The 15867-nt window shown below is 31.5% G+C and overlaps 2 protein-coding genes and 1 pseudogene across 2 annotated transcripts; 1 reads left to right on the top strand and 2 right to left on the bottom strand.

Moving 5' to 3' along the window:
* Window positions 1-5611: 5611 nt before the first annotated feature.
* LOC114177269 (phospholipid-transporting ATPase 10-like) lies at window positions 5612-11618 on the top strand. The gene is made up of 11 exons (XM_028062544.2): window positions 5612-6461; window positions 6910-8258; window positions 8375-8485; window positions 8599-8875; window positions 9047-9135; window positions 9224-9332; window positions 9481-9687; window positions 9798-9923; window positions 10049-10147; window positions 10306-10497; window positions 10592-11618. Exons 1-11 carry the CDS (start codon window positions 6069-6071, stop codon window positions 11291-11293), a joined length of 3654 nt encoding a protein of 1217 aa, XP_027918345.2. The 5' UTR covers window positions 5612-6068; the 3' UTR covers window positions 11294-11618.
* A 1322-nt stretch (window positions 11619-12940) lies between these two features.
* LOC114179295 (putative calcium-binding protein CML16 pseudogene) lies at window positions 12941-13763 on the bottom strand (annotated as a pseudogene).
* An 814-nt stretch (window positions 13764-14577) lies between these two features.
* On the bottom strand, window positions 14578-15201 carry LOC114175531 (uncharacterized). The gene has a single exon (XM_028060287.2). It carries the CDS (start codon window positions 15046-15048, stop codon window positions 14662-14664), a length of 387 nt encoding a protein of 128 aa, XP_027916088.2. The 5' UTR covers window positions 15049-15201; the 3' UTR covers window positions 14578-14661.
* Between the last annotated feature and the right edge of the window lie 666 nt (window positions 15202-15867).

Raw genomic sequence — 15867 nt, 5'->3', positions numbered from 1 at the left:
ACTTATATATCACGTATTTATTATGTATCATATTCTATTATTTTAAAAATAAACATATTGACATATCAAATACATATCGTATATGATATACATATCATATTTGTGCATCATAGTTTCAAACAGAATAAAATTATTTTATCAAAATAGATAAATTAAAAATATTAAAAATTCAATCTTTATTTTTAATTTTGATTTCTAGATAGGTTTGATTTTTATGGTTTCTCATCTGTATAAATTAGGCAAGTCCTCACCAGATATGGGAATTAAAAACAAAGTGGGACAGTATTAGGTAATATTTTATTATTTTAACTATTTAATATTTAAAAGTTTAATTTAATTTTATAAAATTAATTTACAAGATAAAATTTATATTTATTTATATTTTATAAATTCACAAACTTTTAATTTAATTCTATAAAGTCAGTTTATAATATAAAATTTATGCTTATTTAAATATTATAAATTTTATAAATTCGTGTGATATGTGGATCTCCAGTACAAAACACTTGTCTTTTATATTCTTCTGTATAATAAACTTCTCGAAAACTTCATTCATTGTGACTTACGAGATCTTTAAATGCGCCAAAGCAGCAGGACATTGCATGTGTTTAGAAATAAATAGTAACATCTAAAAATAAGTATGCAACACATAAAAAATAGTTAATTATAATTGTTATATACTTTATCTTTTCTATATATGTAAGAACAGAACATGTGACTAATTTATTTGAATGAACCAATTAATACATAATTAATAAAAATACAACTCCTGGAAAATTCAGACAAAATTAGATCAACCTACTTTAGTTGTTAATTGAAGCTGTTTTAACCAATTGAAGCTGTTTTAAAATAATTAAAAAGTAGTTAAAGAAATTGATTTTACAGTTTTAATTTCTGATTAACTGAAATAGAATAAATGAAGGAAAGGAATATGCTTAGAATTAAATTTTGCATGTTGTGTGTGATGTTGGTTGAAAAAGGGTATCTGCAAAACTACTGCAATCTTCACTCATTTCAATTTATTTATATTCATTGCAATGCAATTAATAATGTTAGGAATTAATCATGTGACCTTTTTGTGCTTTGTGTCATTCACCATTCAAGTGTGACACTATTCAATTCAATTCAAGTTGCTCAATTAAATTTGTCTGTTACCACTGCACAAACTTCTGCAACCAACTCTGACATGTATAATGAATTATGATTTTTAATATTAAATTTTAAACAATAATATTATATTAAAATAAATTTTTAATTTTTAATATATTTAAAATATATAAATTTGAGTCTGGTATCATAAAAATTCAATATGTAGTTTGATTATAATTTTTTTATTTTATTTAATATTATTTATATACTTAACTTTGTTTTCAACATAGCAGCCAGTGAAATCAGGAATTTTTAGACGGCTACAACTATATTCTAAGAAAGCCGGTGATCTAAAATCCCTTAAAAATATGATTTTTTATAACAAGTTTTATTTTAAACTAAATTAAATAATTAGTTTTAACCACACCTTTGTCTTCTTTCTTGACAGTGACAAGTTTAGTTTTAAACATAAAAATCATAATTTTATCATAATTAATTTAAATAAGTAGACGGCTTTAAATACATAAAATTTCAACCATGTTACTTACTTTGAAGGCTTGTTATTGTTAACGATCATATTTTTGTCAGAGATACTTAATTTGGGAATCTTTCTTAGATTTTAGTTAATAAATGTTTTACTCACACGTGATTTAAGTACGGCACATTGATACACTAACACAAGTAATAAATAACTAATTTTTAAACATGTTAACAAAAAATGTAAGAAGATTTTTATAATCAATTATTTAGACCAGTTTCGTAATTTTCTTACAAAATATTTTAAAAATATTATTAATTATATTTTCGTTCTCTATATTTTATTTTCACATGTCAACCATTAACGGAAATAGCCCAATTCGTCACAGTGAAAAAAAAAGCACATAAATACCATGCGATTTGTGATCATGGTTTCAGAATCATATAATAAGATAATAAATAAAAGTTATAAGATGATTAAAGAATGAGAATAGGTATTAAATTATATACTGAAATTATTTTGACATTGTCAAACAATTAATGCAGACTGAAGTCATAGGTGACATCAACTTAATGTATTTGATATCATATCTCTTTCCATTCATCGGTCAAATGGTTTACTTTTACGTTTGTTTTCATCAACCAATCTTATAAAATGTGATTTATATATTTTAAATTCATCGTATACTCCCTCGTTCTATTGTTTTTCATTTTTAATTTTCCAGTCTAAAATCATGTTGCATGATCTATTGAGTGTAGACATTTCTTGTTGTTGGTGTAATATATACGAAGTGAATACATTTTAAATTTTAAATCTGAAATTCTAAATTTTAAAATAAATTTGTGATTAAATTCTATTAAAAGATTAATGTTAAAATTTAATATAGGAATAAATATAAATATATATACGTTTCTATCTTAATACTCGTGTCGTTTTTATGTAATTATTATTTAATGTTCTTATAGAAGATTTATATTATTATAATTTTTTTCTTCACATTTCACATTTAAAAACACAATATGTGTTTCTCTTTTCACATTAAATATTTAATAATATTATACATTTTTATCGTCAAAAATATTTAATTAATATTTAAAATGATAAAAAAAAACTAGTACTATGATAAAGATGAAAATGAAATAAAAATTGACACATAATAAAGATAAAAATGATTATTAAATTCTAAGATAAAATAGTTAACTTACATCTCTTCCACCAATTTTTGTTTCTATATCTATATCTAGCATTGTAATTAATAATTTTTTTTTATTTTAGGAAAAATCTCTAGCAGTTGTTTATTTTCTCAACTATGTTTCTTATATTTGTATTTGTCATCAATATTGAACTTAATTTCATAATAGCAATTTTTAATCACTTGTTTATATTTTATGAAATTTATTTAGATTACATATTCATCAATTGGAATATTTATTTTGTTGATGCAATTTCAATAATTTATCTTTGTATTTTGAATTCAAAAATACAAAGGTTGGTATTAGAAAGTGACATAAAAGTTTATTGATGGAGTAAGTACGAAGGTCTGAATAAAAAATACATCAACTTTCTCGGTTTCTAATTGCACATGTAGTTTTAGTGCTACACTTAGTGTTATGGATTGTAAGAGTTAAAACACATGATTGAATTTAGGTTAATCATTATTCTTAATGCCGAACACAAAATATCGTTGTCAGTTAAGATCCTACAAGACTATCTAAATCTCAATTTTATTGAATGTATAATGTTTGTCAATTTAATCTTTATAAATTTAATTTATTATTATAGAGTATTTATATGAAACAAAAATTGTTTTTGATGTAAAAAATATATATTTTTTTATAACCCATAATCTTATTTGAAACTCAAGGTTAAATTTATTGTGATGTGAACTTACTTAAACAAAAACATGTTCTTATAAGCTTAAATCTTAAATCAAATAATGTAATAATGATGTCTTAACATTGATATTATATTTGTTTTTCATCTTTATTAATATATTTAATAATTACACATCATAAAAAAATATTTCCTGTTATAATAGATCCACACTTTAGAAGAAAGTTATTTTTTATTTTTTTTGGAAAATTTCACTTTGTTTCAAAATATATCAAAGGTGACACCACACTTAATTAATACAAAAAGAAAAATAGTTGATAAGCTTATTAATTTAATGTATGTATGATTTAAAAGGTTACAATCCAAATTATATACAACTAGGTAAAATGTGTAATATGACAGGAGATAATCTAGAAACTATGAGTATTTCGTATCCTATGAATATATATTTTTATATTTTATTGTTACTATAGTTATAGTATGTGTTTTTTAATTGTTACAAATTTCGATGATTGAATTTATATTTATTTTTTGGATTCATCAAAGCTAAATGAAAATTTTTATTATATTAAGTAAGAAACATAAACTTATTTAAAAGATAAATTAAAAGGGAAAAATAGTACTCATAATTAAATCTTGGTTTTCTTTAAATAAAAGTTTTTTTCTTTGATAAAATAAAAGAAAACACATCACTAACTTGTTTTTCTCCCTTATCCTTATCCAAGTACAGTAAAAGTGAAACCTTACTAACTACATTTTTGGGTGCTTGTTACGATACCATGAATCCACGTATATTGAAAATTAATACACATAGCTTTTTCGTCATTAATTTGTAATAACATGAAAATTTCGTACCCAAACGCTACACGTATTTCTTTCATTTGTTTAAGAGAATTAGTAAGAAAAAACATTATGTTTTTCTATAAAATTTTAAGCCTTTTAGTTTGACTCCCTAAACAAAATTTTATAAATGAGAGAGACCAAATCCAAAATAAGAGAAACAACACCTTTTATAATATTTTAAGTTAGTCATATTTTTCTTAAATCTAGAAGAAATATAGTTTTAGTCTCCAAATAAAAAATATAAAATTAGAAGACCGAAACAAAACTATTCTGAAATTTCAGAATTGAAAATATAATTCAACAATATTTTTACTTTAGATTTTAAGAATAAAAAAAGTGAAAAACAATTGTTTTGGATCTTCCACGATCAACAATTACTTTATCTCGTTTTTCATTTTTGGTTTATTATACAGCTACAAAAGGCAAAGATCGAATCTTGAAGAAGGATTTCATTTAATTTAATATTTTTGCATCATTAAATGAGAAAAAAAGAGTAAAGAAATGTACTTGATTTATTTGAATAGTATCAAGAGCATGTGAAGGGCTTCTTTGACCTTTTCCCACGCATTCTTAAACTATTATATTGGTTTCTTCTCCTCCGTCACATCTTAGACTTTTGTTATCTTCCAAAATACTCCTTCAAAATTTTGTTAATGCTCCATTTGGTGAAAAAAAGAAAAAGGTGAAAGAAAAGTATTTGACCAAAATGAAATGAATGGAAAAAAGATTTCATTATTTTACGCATTAATGTAAGAAGAAAATTGAGCTTTTTACGTTTCACTCTTTCCTCTTTCCTCTCTCATTTCACCATTAATGACAGAGGCTTAATTAATTAAAACATCTTTTTACACGACATAAATCCGAGTTGTCACAATTAATTGATTTTTGTTTTGGTTCATTAATGATTTGTCGAAAAAATTTCATTCGAAATCCTCGAACTATGTCTTGTTTTGTTTACTAAATTAAAAGGAGTTTCTAGAAGCGGTGTGCAGCCATGGCCACACGTATTATATTTCACCATTGGCATCTACCTATCTACCTTGACTTTCATGACTTTTGAGATTCCGCTATTCACTATTCTTGTAAAAGAAAAAAAATCACTCTTTGCTTTTTTTCTTTTTCTTTTTCCAAAAATACATTTACATGCTAATTTATGAAATCCAACGAGTTAATCCAAAGTAATGAATTGGCAATCCCATATGAACAGAATCTTCTGTTATTTGTTAGAAATCCTTCACCTATTATTTCTCCTTCAATGGCCCTGTTCCAGGGAGAAAAAAAAACAAAAATTAGATAATTATTAGTTGTTTTTTTAATGTGTAATTGTATTTGTTTATGGTCTTAAAAGCGAGTATGGCGAGGGGTTAAGAGAAAGATCCATTCCCATGTGCACGTTGAAAAGTCTATTCTTGTTAGCCACGGCGAGTCAAACTGGGAGGGCAGTCACAATTCAGCTTCAAACCCAATCGAACACATAATAGGTTGCCTTGTTTCTTCTCATCACTTTCATTCCAAAGTTATACCTTTCAGCTGTAACAAGGGAACCTGTGTTTTTTTCTTTTCTGGGTTTATCATATTTGTACAGATACATATAAAGAACAGTTTTTTTATCTTTCTCTGTGCTTAAGACTTCTTTCTCACCCTCTGCAAATCACTTCCTTTCAGCTCTTTTATTCTTTTGTTGCTTCCATTTCATTGCTTCAACGCCACATATCTTTCTTGATTTACACAACTGGTTTTGAGGGTCATTGAGTTGTTGGAGCTGGGTTTGAAACTTTGAAGGGTAAATCTGACAAGTTTGAGAGCTTCTGGTGGAGTTTGAGTCATGGCTGGGGGACGAAGGAGGAGGCATCACTTCGGCAGAATCCATGCATTCACGTGTGGGAAAGCTTCCATGAAGGAAGAACATTCACTGATTGGAGGCCCTGGGTTCTCAAGGAAAGTGTATTGCAATGACCCTGAACGTGCCACCGCGAGTCTTATCAATTATGGAGACAATTATGTCAGAACAACTAAGTATACATTGGCCACGTTCCTCCCCAAGTCCCTGTTTGAACAGTTCAGGAGGGTTGCAAATTTCTACTTCCTCGTTTGTGCAGTTTTGTCTTTCTTTCCGGTGTCTCCTTACTCTGGAGTCAGTAATGTTGTCCCTCTACTGGTTGTGGTAGCTGCCACAATGGCCAAAGAGTTCATTGAAGATTTTAGGAGAAAACAACAGGTAATGTTCTGTAATTTTTATATCATCTTGGTTCAAAGGGTGTTAGGTAGATTACATGTCTGTGATGGGTAGTTATGGATGATAGGCTTTTTGGCTAAAATTTGGAATATTCAATCCATTATTTCTAGACTAGAACATGTGGCTATTGATTGCAGATGTGTTGAGTACAATCTTTATTAATTGGTTGGGAAATTTATGATGAGAGTTGATTTGATGCGGTTAGTGAAATTATGAGAGGGTTAGGGGTTTCTGTGCTAAATTCATGCTTACACATGGGTCAGATAGCTTTCTACTTCTTGGCATGAGCAGAGTTTTTTTTACAAAATAGGTAATAAGGGTTGCATTAATGTTAGTGAACCTTTTTTCTTTCACAAAAAGCAAAATGATAACGTTTTCTGCTACTCTTGATTAATCCCAGGCCGATGATATTGTTTTGTAATTTCTTCAGGATATAGAGATGAATAACAGAAAAGTTAAAGTGCATGATGGAGGTGGTGATTTTTCCTATTCTAAATGGAGGGATTTGAAAGTTGGAGATATAGTGAGGGTGGAAAAGGATGAATTTTTTCCTGCTGATCTCATCTTACTTTCGTCAAATTATGATGATGCAATTTGCTATGTTGAGACTATGAATCTTGATGGAGAGACAAATCTGAAACTGAAACAAGCATTGGAAGAAACTTCAAAGGTGCAAGAAGACTCGAGCTTTCAAAATTTCAGGGCTGTCATCACATGTGAAGATCCAAATGCAAATTTGTACACATTTGTTGGAAGTATGGAGATTGAGGATCAACAGCATCCTCTTGCACCTCAACAGCTACTTCTCAGGGACTCTAAGCTGAGGAACACAGATTTTGTTTATGGTGTGGTAATCTTTACTGGACATGATACAAAGGTTATGCAGAATGCAACAGACCCGCCATCCAAGAGAAGCAAAATTGAGAAAAGGATGGATAAGATTATCTACTGCCTCTTCTTTCTACTTATTTTGATTTCTTTCATTGGGTCCATATTCTTTGGGATTACAACAGATGATGACATTGAAAATGGAAGAATGAAGAGATGGTACCTTAGACCAGATGATACCGATATTTTCTTTGACCCTAATGAACCAGTAGCTGCTGCAATTCTGCATTTCTTGACAGCACTTATGTTGTACAGTTACTTGATTCCAATTTCATTGTATGTATCCATTGAAATTGTGAAGGTTCTTCAAAGCATTTTCATCAACCAGGATGTGAAAATGTATCATGCGGAAACTGACAAGCCAGCACATGCTCGTACATCAAATTTGAATGAAGAACTTGGCCAAGTGGACACCATACTTTCAGACAAGACAGGAACTTTGACTTGTAATTCTATGGAATTTATCAAGTGTTCTATTGCTGGGGTTGCTTATGGTCGAGGAGTTACAGAAGTTGAGAGAGCTCTATCTACGAGACATGAATCAGATTTTGGTAAAGAGTTGAGAGAAAACAACAACAGTGCAAAGGTTCGTGAATCAAAGACATCCGTTAAAGGGTTTAACTTTTTGGATGAAAGGATCATGAATGGAAATTGGATCAAAGAACCCAATGCCAATGTAATCCAGAACTTCCTAAGGCTTCTGGCTGTATGCCACACTGCAATACCAGAAGTTGATGAAGGAACTGGGAAGGTTTCATATGAAGCTGAATCACCGGATGAGGCAGCTTTTGTGATTGCAGCCAGGGAACTTGGATTTGAATTTTATGAAAGGACACATACAACTATTTCACTGCGTGAATTAGACCCCATAACAGGCCTGAAAGTTCAAAGGTGAGGTTATTATGCTTAAATGTGAAGGTTTAATCATCTAATGTCTTGTTATACTTATGCATATGCAATTGAAATTTTAATGGTATATTAAAAACGACATAATTTCACTTTTCCAGGTCCTACAAATTCTTGAATGTATTAGAGTTTAGTAGTGCAAGAAAGCGGATGTCAGTAATTGTAAGAGATGAGGAGGGGAAACTGTTGCTTCTCAGCAAAGGCGCTGACAGGTTTGTAATCTCATACTTGGCTATCCCAAATACACTATACACTATGTAAGCATCATTCAATTTGTCTTCAAAGTTCATAGTATTGAATTACTTTACTTTTCTGGCTTTCACAGTGTAATGTTTGAACGAATTGCAAAGAATGGAAGGCAATTTGAAGAGAACACAAAGCAGCACATCAGTGAATATGCTGATTCTGGTTTGAGGACCTTGATACTTGCATATCGTGAGCTTAATGAAGAAGAGTACAATCAATTTAATAAAGAGTTTACACAGGCCAAGAACTTAGTGAGTGCAGACCAGGAGCAGATTGTTGAGAGCATAATACAAAATATTGAGAAGGATTTAATTCTTCTTGGTGCTACTGCAGTTGAAGACAAGCTACAAGATGGGGTATGCTCTAAATAATGTGTTCACATATAATTTAGATTACTTAAATAATCAACAGAGCTAGTACCTTTTCACATTTTTTAACTCATCATGTTTTGAAAATTTCCTTGTCTAATAACTTCATTATAGTAGTTCTATATATTGTGTTCTTATGAATCAGTTCATGTTGCACAGGTTCCTGAATGCATTGACAAGCTAGCACAGGCTGGGATTAAGCTATGGGTTTTAACTGGTGATAAAATGGAGACAGCAATTAATATAGGGTAAGTTAAAAAATAATCAATAAATCTTGGAGAAATGTGCACAATCAATATGATGTCACTGATTTGAAAACTTTTTGGGTGGTTGCAGATTTGCTTGTAGTTTACTCAGGCAAGGAATGAAACAAATTATAATTAGCTCAGATACTCCAGAAAACAAATCATTGGAGAAAATGGAGGACAAGGCTGCTGCTGATGCGGTAAACAACTCTGATCCTTAACTTCTTTCAACAGATACTGGTTGCCATTTACCATGTCATGAGATGATTGCAAGCTCTTTAGGTTGTTATTTCAGGCAATTAAGTCAATATGTGTTGATGGGGTGATGAAATCTTATTGATTTTTCAGGCAATTAAGGCAAGTGTTATTCGTCAACTAAGGGAGGCAAGTGCATTACTTTCTTCATCAGATGAATATGAGGCCTTAGCCCTGATCATTGATGGGAAGTCTCTTACATATGCACTAGAAGATGATGTAAATGATTTGTTTCTTGAACTTGCCATTGGCTGCGCATCTGTTATCTGCTGTCGTTCCTCTCCCAAGCAGAAAGCACTAGTAAGTTTTTTCTTTTTGTTTTTAGAGAAAAATCTCCAGCTATGTATGTTCTCTTACTTTGGTGGTTTTCCAGGTAAAGTCTCTAATTCATCTTCTAAATAATAATGCAGGTTACAAGACTGGTGAAGATGAGAACTGGTAGTACAACACTAGCTATTGGAGATGGGGCAAATGATGTTGGAATGCTCCAAGAAGCTGACATTGGAATTGGTATCAGTGGTGTGGAAGGCATGCAGGTAAATCTCAAATACCTTTGCATTTTTTTTTCCCATACCTTTCTTTAAACCCGACCCAGAATGTGTATTGTTTTGACTTTCTTGTCTCTTATGTTTTTATTCCTCTGTTTCGTCAAAACTTCCAGGCAGTTATGTCAAGTGACATTGCAATAGCCCAATTCCGGTTTCTTGAGCGGTTGCTTCTTGTGCACGGACATTGGTGTTACAGAAGGATATCATCAATGGTAAAAATCTTATCTTGTCTTTACATATGTTGCATAATATTTTGAGACTCTAAATTTGGCATGTATCTGCACTGATTGCACCCTATTGCAAAGTCTTTGTTCAACTAAGGTTACTATAATTATTTTGGTTTTGACAAACTTGACCTTTTGTTTTGCAGATCTGCTACTTCTTTTACAAGAACATTGCCTTCGGCTTCACTCTGTTCTTCTTTGAGATATATGCCTCATTCTCCGGCCAACCTGCATACAATGACTGGTTCATGTCACTATATAATGTCTTCTTCACTTCACTTCCTGTAATTGCATTGGGAGTGTTTGATCAAGATGTCTCTTCCAAACTTTGTCTCAAGGTAGGCCTCCGAACTTAGTTTCCTCAGTGATTTAGTCAAAAACAACATGATTGTTGTATTCTCATGAAACCTGTCTTCTGCTTTCATTTTACAGTTTCCATTGTTATACCAAGAAGGCATTCAAAACATTCTATTTAGCTGGAAACGGATCATCGGTTGGATAGTTAATGGAGTTGTGACTTCTGCCATCATATTCTTCTTCTGCATGCGTACCATGGAACATCAAGCATTCCGCAAAGGAGGTCAAGTGGTGGAGCTGGAAGTTCTCGGTGCCACCATGTACACCTGTGTTGTGTGGGTGGTGAATTGCCAAATGGCATTATCTATCAGTTACTTCACTTATGTACAGCATATATTCATCTGGGGAAGCATCATATTCTGGTATATATTCCTCTTGGCATATGGAGCCATAGACCCTTCCTTCTCCACCACAGCCTATAAGGTTTTAGTTGAAGCTCTTGCACCAGCACCATATTTCTGGATCATCACTTTGCTCATTCTCATTGCTTCCCTTCTTCCATACTTCGTCTATGCTTCCATCCAAATGCGTTTCTTCCCCATGTACCATCAAATGATTCAGTGGATAAGGAAGGACGGCCAAACAAGTGATCCAGAATACTGCAATGTGGTAAGACAGCGATCGATAAGAAACACCACAGTTGGATTCACAGCTCGTTTGGAAGCATCCAAACGGTTCAATGCATCCAGAAGAGTTGAATCATACACAAAACCTGAAACAACATCCGTGAGATTTGAATCATCCAAACGTTCTGAAGGGCTGTCTGAGGACCGGTAATCATAGTTGTTGTTGTTGTTGCTGTTGCTGTTGTTGTCCCAGCTGGATTCATCGGTAAGAGGAAAACAAAAAGGAACAAGGGTGTAAATTTTTCGATAGGTTACAAACCTTGTACATATTTAAGGTAAAGGAGCGTTTTCCTTATGCTGCATGACATGAATCCTTAAACGAAGCACAATAAAGCAGTCTGTTCGTTGGTATTTTTTGTTGAGAAGATTTTCATATAAAATCTGGCTGCTTCCAGATTCGAAAGAGCGCTGTGGTCAACAATAATGTACGATTTATCCTAGTGTAGAAGAATATATTGATTCATTCTTTCATGGTACACATTCTTCCCAACATTCTGTATCTTTGTGTGCATCGAATTACAGAAATCTTTTGGCTTTATAAGACAAAAAAACATAATTTCATGGTTACAGAAACCTCTTGATTGTTCCTGGGTGTCAAATTCACGTATCACGTTTTCTGTACAGAAATTTCTTTATCGAGAATGTAACGATAACAATAACAATGATCAAAGTGAAAAATAACGTACCTTAACAAATCACGCAGAATCAGTTATTGCTTGAGCTTCGAGGACAAACCCTGATTCAGATCAAACAACACTAGCATAGATGGACTATCTTTGCGACAGAGTTCATATCATATATGTCAAAAAGTTTTGTTTTCAAAACTAACCATGTACTGATGACCCACAGTTCAGTTTTTTTTTTTTTTTTTTTTTTCTCTATAGAATATATTAATTAATGTTTTTAGTTTTTCATGAAATATTTCCTTAACTTTTTAATTCAAACTAATTTATTCATTTAGAACGTAAAGTTATTTCAATAACTGACATTTGTTATTGTTTAAGGAAATCTTAAACTATAATCATGAGATACAAATATTAAGAACTTTTTTTTAACACATCACATATCTCTCTCTCCTAGTACACAATTTTGGTCAAGTAAAATTATTAAATGCATGATTGTTCCTAGTACATGTTTAAGGCTTGAACTTATAATTACATATCAACGGACTGAGTAATAATTTTTCCTACTTCATATTACACTAATCTCAAAATTAATGCAGTTTAATATTTTTTCATACAAATTAATAATAATAATAATAATCTATAACTGCATATAAATTATTATTATTTTTGTATTTACGATTATTATTTTAATTTTATCCTTCATAATGTATTTATTTATTTAATTTTACAGACTAACATTTATTTTGATATATTTTCTATTAAATTGTCCTTACAATTATTTTCTTTTTTATTTTCCATTGTCAACAGTTTTTTTTTCTCCGTTTATTTTACTTTATTTTTAACAAATATAAATTTATTTTCTATTTCAGTTTTAGTATTTTATAAATCAGTAATGAATTTCCACACTATCAAGGGAAAGTGTCACATAATTCATATATAACAGAAAAATGCTGCAAATTTTGTAATATTTCATATAATATTGAATAAAAAATAAACATATTTAGTGTCTTAAATTTACTAATATTACCTAAATATGTTGGAGGATTCGCAACGTAAGAGTAAAATCATTCTATTAATTAATTCATTCCATATTTTTCTTCAGTTCAGAGTTCGAAAAATCTTCTTTTTACAGAGAAATCAAGAGTAGTAGTGGTGAGTGGTGAAGCAATAAGTGCAGTAGAAAGCAAGAGCCCTTATTTGGTTGAATCATTGAAAAGAAGCTACAAAATGAATTAATGAAAAGAATATTGAGTCAGCGGAAGGAGAGGCCAAGAAAATCAGAAGCAGAGCGAGCCATGATGGAGGCAAACTCGGTGAAGCTGATAACGCCATCGCCATCGGTGTCAGCCTCTCTGATCATCTCTGTGAGTTCTCGGTAGGTGAGAGGCTGTCCCATTTTGGCCATGGCCCCAGCCAACTCCGCCGCCGTTATGAACCCATTGCCGTCACGGTCGAAGTACTTGAACACCCCTAGGAGCTCTTCCTGGTTCACCAAAACCTGTTCGTTTATGTCATCCAAAATCGCCCTCACCAACTCCTCAAACTCCACTTTCCCATTGCCGTTTGAATCCATGTTCGCCAACAGGGCTTGGACTTGATCACCCGAAGGCTTCAACCCCAGTGCCCTCAGAAGCGCTGCTAGCTCCAACATCGTTAAACTCCCATCTGAATCCATGTCAAATCGACCAAATATCTCTCTCAGTTGCTTCACTTGCTGCACTCCAAGCTTTGACATGGTACTGCAGAGATAGTTTGCAATACGAAGAAGGAACGAGAAATAGAAGAAAAAGGAAAAAGCTTTGTGTAGGAACACAAACCGCGTCGGTGGTTATATAAGATTAAACTATTGTGTCCTCAAGAAGTTTCCTATCTCCTATGTTTGATTCTCAGTACCACTGGTTTAATCATGATGATGTTTTTGTATTGTCGCACTTTTGGTCGTAGAAATTTTCACACACACACCGTCATGTGATCCGTTGAGAAGTCTTGTGTGTGATGAATTTTTAAGTTTTTTAAAATGTTTCAAAATATATTTTGTCTAAGAAAAGTGTGTTATGTTACTGCTAAAATGTTAATTAGGTTTTTTTTTTTTTTGCAATTCAAGGTTTGACTAAAGTAATGAATGGTATTGTACATATAAAATGAAAGTGACAGGGTTCATTAGTAAGCATCTTCAACCACCATCCATGTGAGTGTGATGCTCCCTCTCTTCCAGCTAGGTTGAGATGGCTTTATCTTCACACTCTTTTTTAATTAGGAACTCTGGTCATTTTGGATTCTTTGAAAGAGAAAGAAAATCAGTTGGTTTTGTCCCATACGTTCATTATTGTTGGAACGTACACCATGTACAATTGCACACTTAATGGTAGCATTAATTAGTATCCTATAGCATATGCATATGCATGCTAGCATTAATGTTGTTTTGCAATTCACCACCATGCCCATTGGTTCAACAAATCGCCTTTTTTTCATTTATTGCTAGAAAGCGATGATTAATTAAGCCTTGTTCTTAGACCCTACATGAAAGAGAAAGTCATCAATATAATATTCGACTAATTATTGAAAGCATTTATAGCCGTTAATTATTGTTTTTAAGTAAATGAATAAGACTTTCTTCTACTCAATGCTACTACTTTACAATAACTATTTAAGTTTTTTTTTATCAAAGTTTAAAAAAAATCATTTAATTTTCTTTTTTTAATGTAGTTTTATTATCTATTATTATATCTCTTTCAATTTTAAAATAGTCACAATCAAACTAAATACACCTTAGACCAAGTTTTTCAAACCAAAACTCGAAAAAAAAAAGAAAAAAACTTTACTGAATTAAAACAATTGGTATGACAAGACTTATGATTAACAATGTTGAAATCGAACAAATTTGAGTTTAGCATCAAACTTGGGTTGTGTTTGGGTGAACAAGTTCACCATTTGTACAATGATCAATTTCCTCAAGGTCATCACAAACCATGACCTTGGCCCCAACACCCCCAACTTCAATATCATTGCCAATACGTTCCCGGCACACACGCTTAAGCCACCCAGAAAACCCTCTCCCTCTGATACTCTCCAATGGTGTTTTGGGTCTTCGATTCCACTTGCGACCCAAATAGCAAGAAAGAACAGCCAGAATTACAAGCACAGACATCACAGCAAAAAATGGAGCAACAGATCCTGAAGACTTCCATGCGCTAGAACCAGTAGTAGTGCTCGGAACAGCTTCTACCTCACCTTGTTGCTGCTCTTGCTGCACTATTGAAGCCAGTGCTGGTGTTGCCATGGTTCATCAGCATTAATACGATTAAGATGGAAGGGTTTAAGTAATCTTAATCAAGCTCTGCTAAGAGGTAATAATATATGTATATAAAGGGTAGTGATGGTTTGGTTTTTGTTGGTTTATTAAGAAAGATGTTTAGGTTTCTTAGCGTGGTGTGGAAAATTGAAATGAGTGGAAAACAAACGTGGAAAAGGGAAAAAGGAAGAAGAAACTTCTCCTTTTGATTTTTTATCGGGTTTACTTTGCACTTTTATTAGATATGTCACGAGAAGGAAAAATATGTATAAGAGGTGTGCTCGATGAAAAGTAACTCAGTGAGCTTCTTTATTTTTCATAGTGATTTATTAGAAATTCAATCCCACAAAATTGGTTTGTAAGATGAGCATTGCAGCTCAATGTGAAATTGCCTTCCTTATCTCTAGTCAATGTGAGATTTTCAACACATTCCCTCATGCTGAGGTATATACATCTCGTATGTGGAACTAGAAATTAATAAATGATCCGTTAGCGGCCCGATAATCGGTGGAACAGAATGTCCAAAAAATTTCGTTAGGATAGTTTGTATTTTTTAAATAATGGCTCTTAGATATGCCATGAGCATTAACAAAGGGGAGCCATCCCCCAAAATTTTTAAATTTTATTTTTTTATATATGTTTTTATATATTTTAAAATTATATTTATATTATTTATATTAAATTTTGGAAAATTTCTCACCATTTTATTTATATATATTTTTAGTATTTAAAAAGTAAAATAAAATTTAATTTGATAAATATTGATTAATAAAAAATAGTAAAGTTTCGTCTTTGGCCATAAAATTA

Source organism: Vigna unguiculata, chromosome 3, assembly GCF_037176805.1.
Source record: "Vigna unguiculata cultivar grain cowpea cultivar isolate G323 ecotype 2 chromosome 3, ASM3717680v1, whole genome shotgun sequence".
Classification (NCBI taxonomy): Eukaryota; Viridiplantae; Streptophyta; class Magnoliopsida; order Fabales; family Fabaceae; genus Vigna; species Vigna unguiculata.
This window is presented reverse-complemented; position numbering and strand designations above follow the sequence as displayed.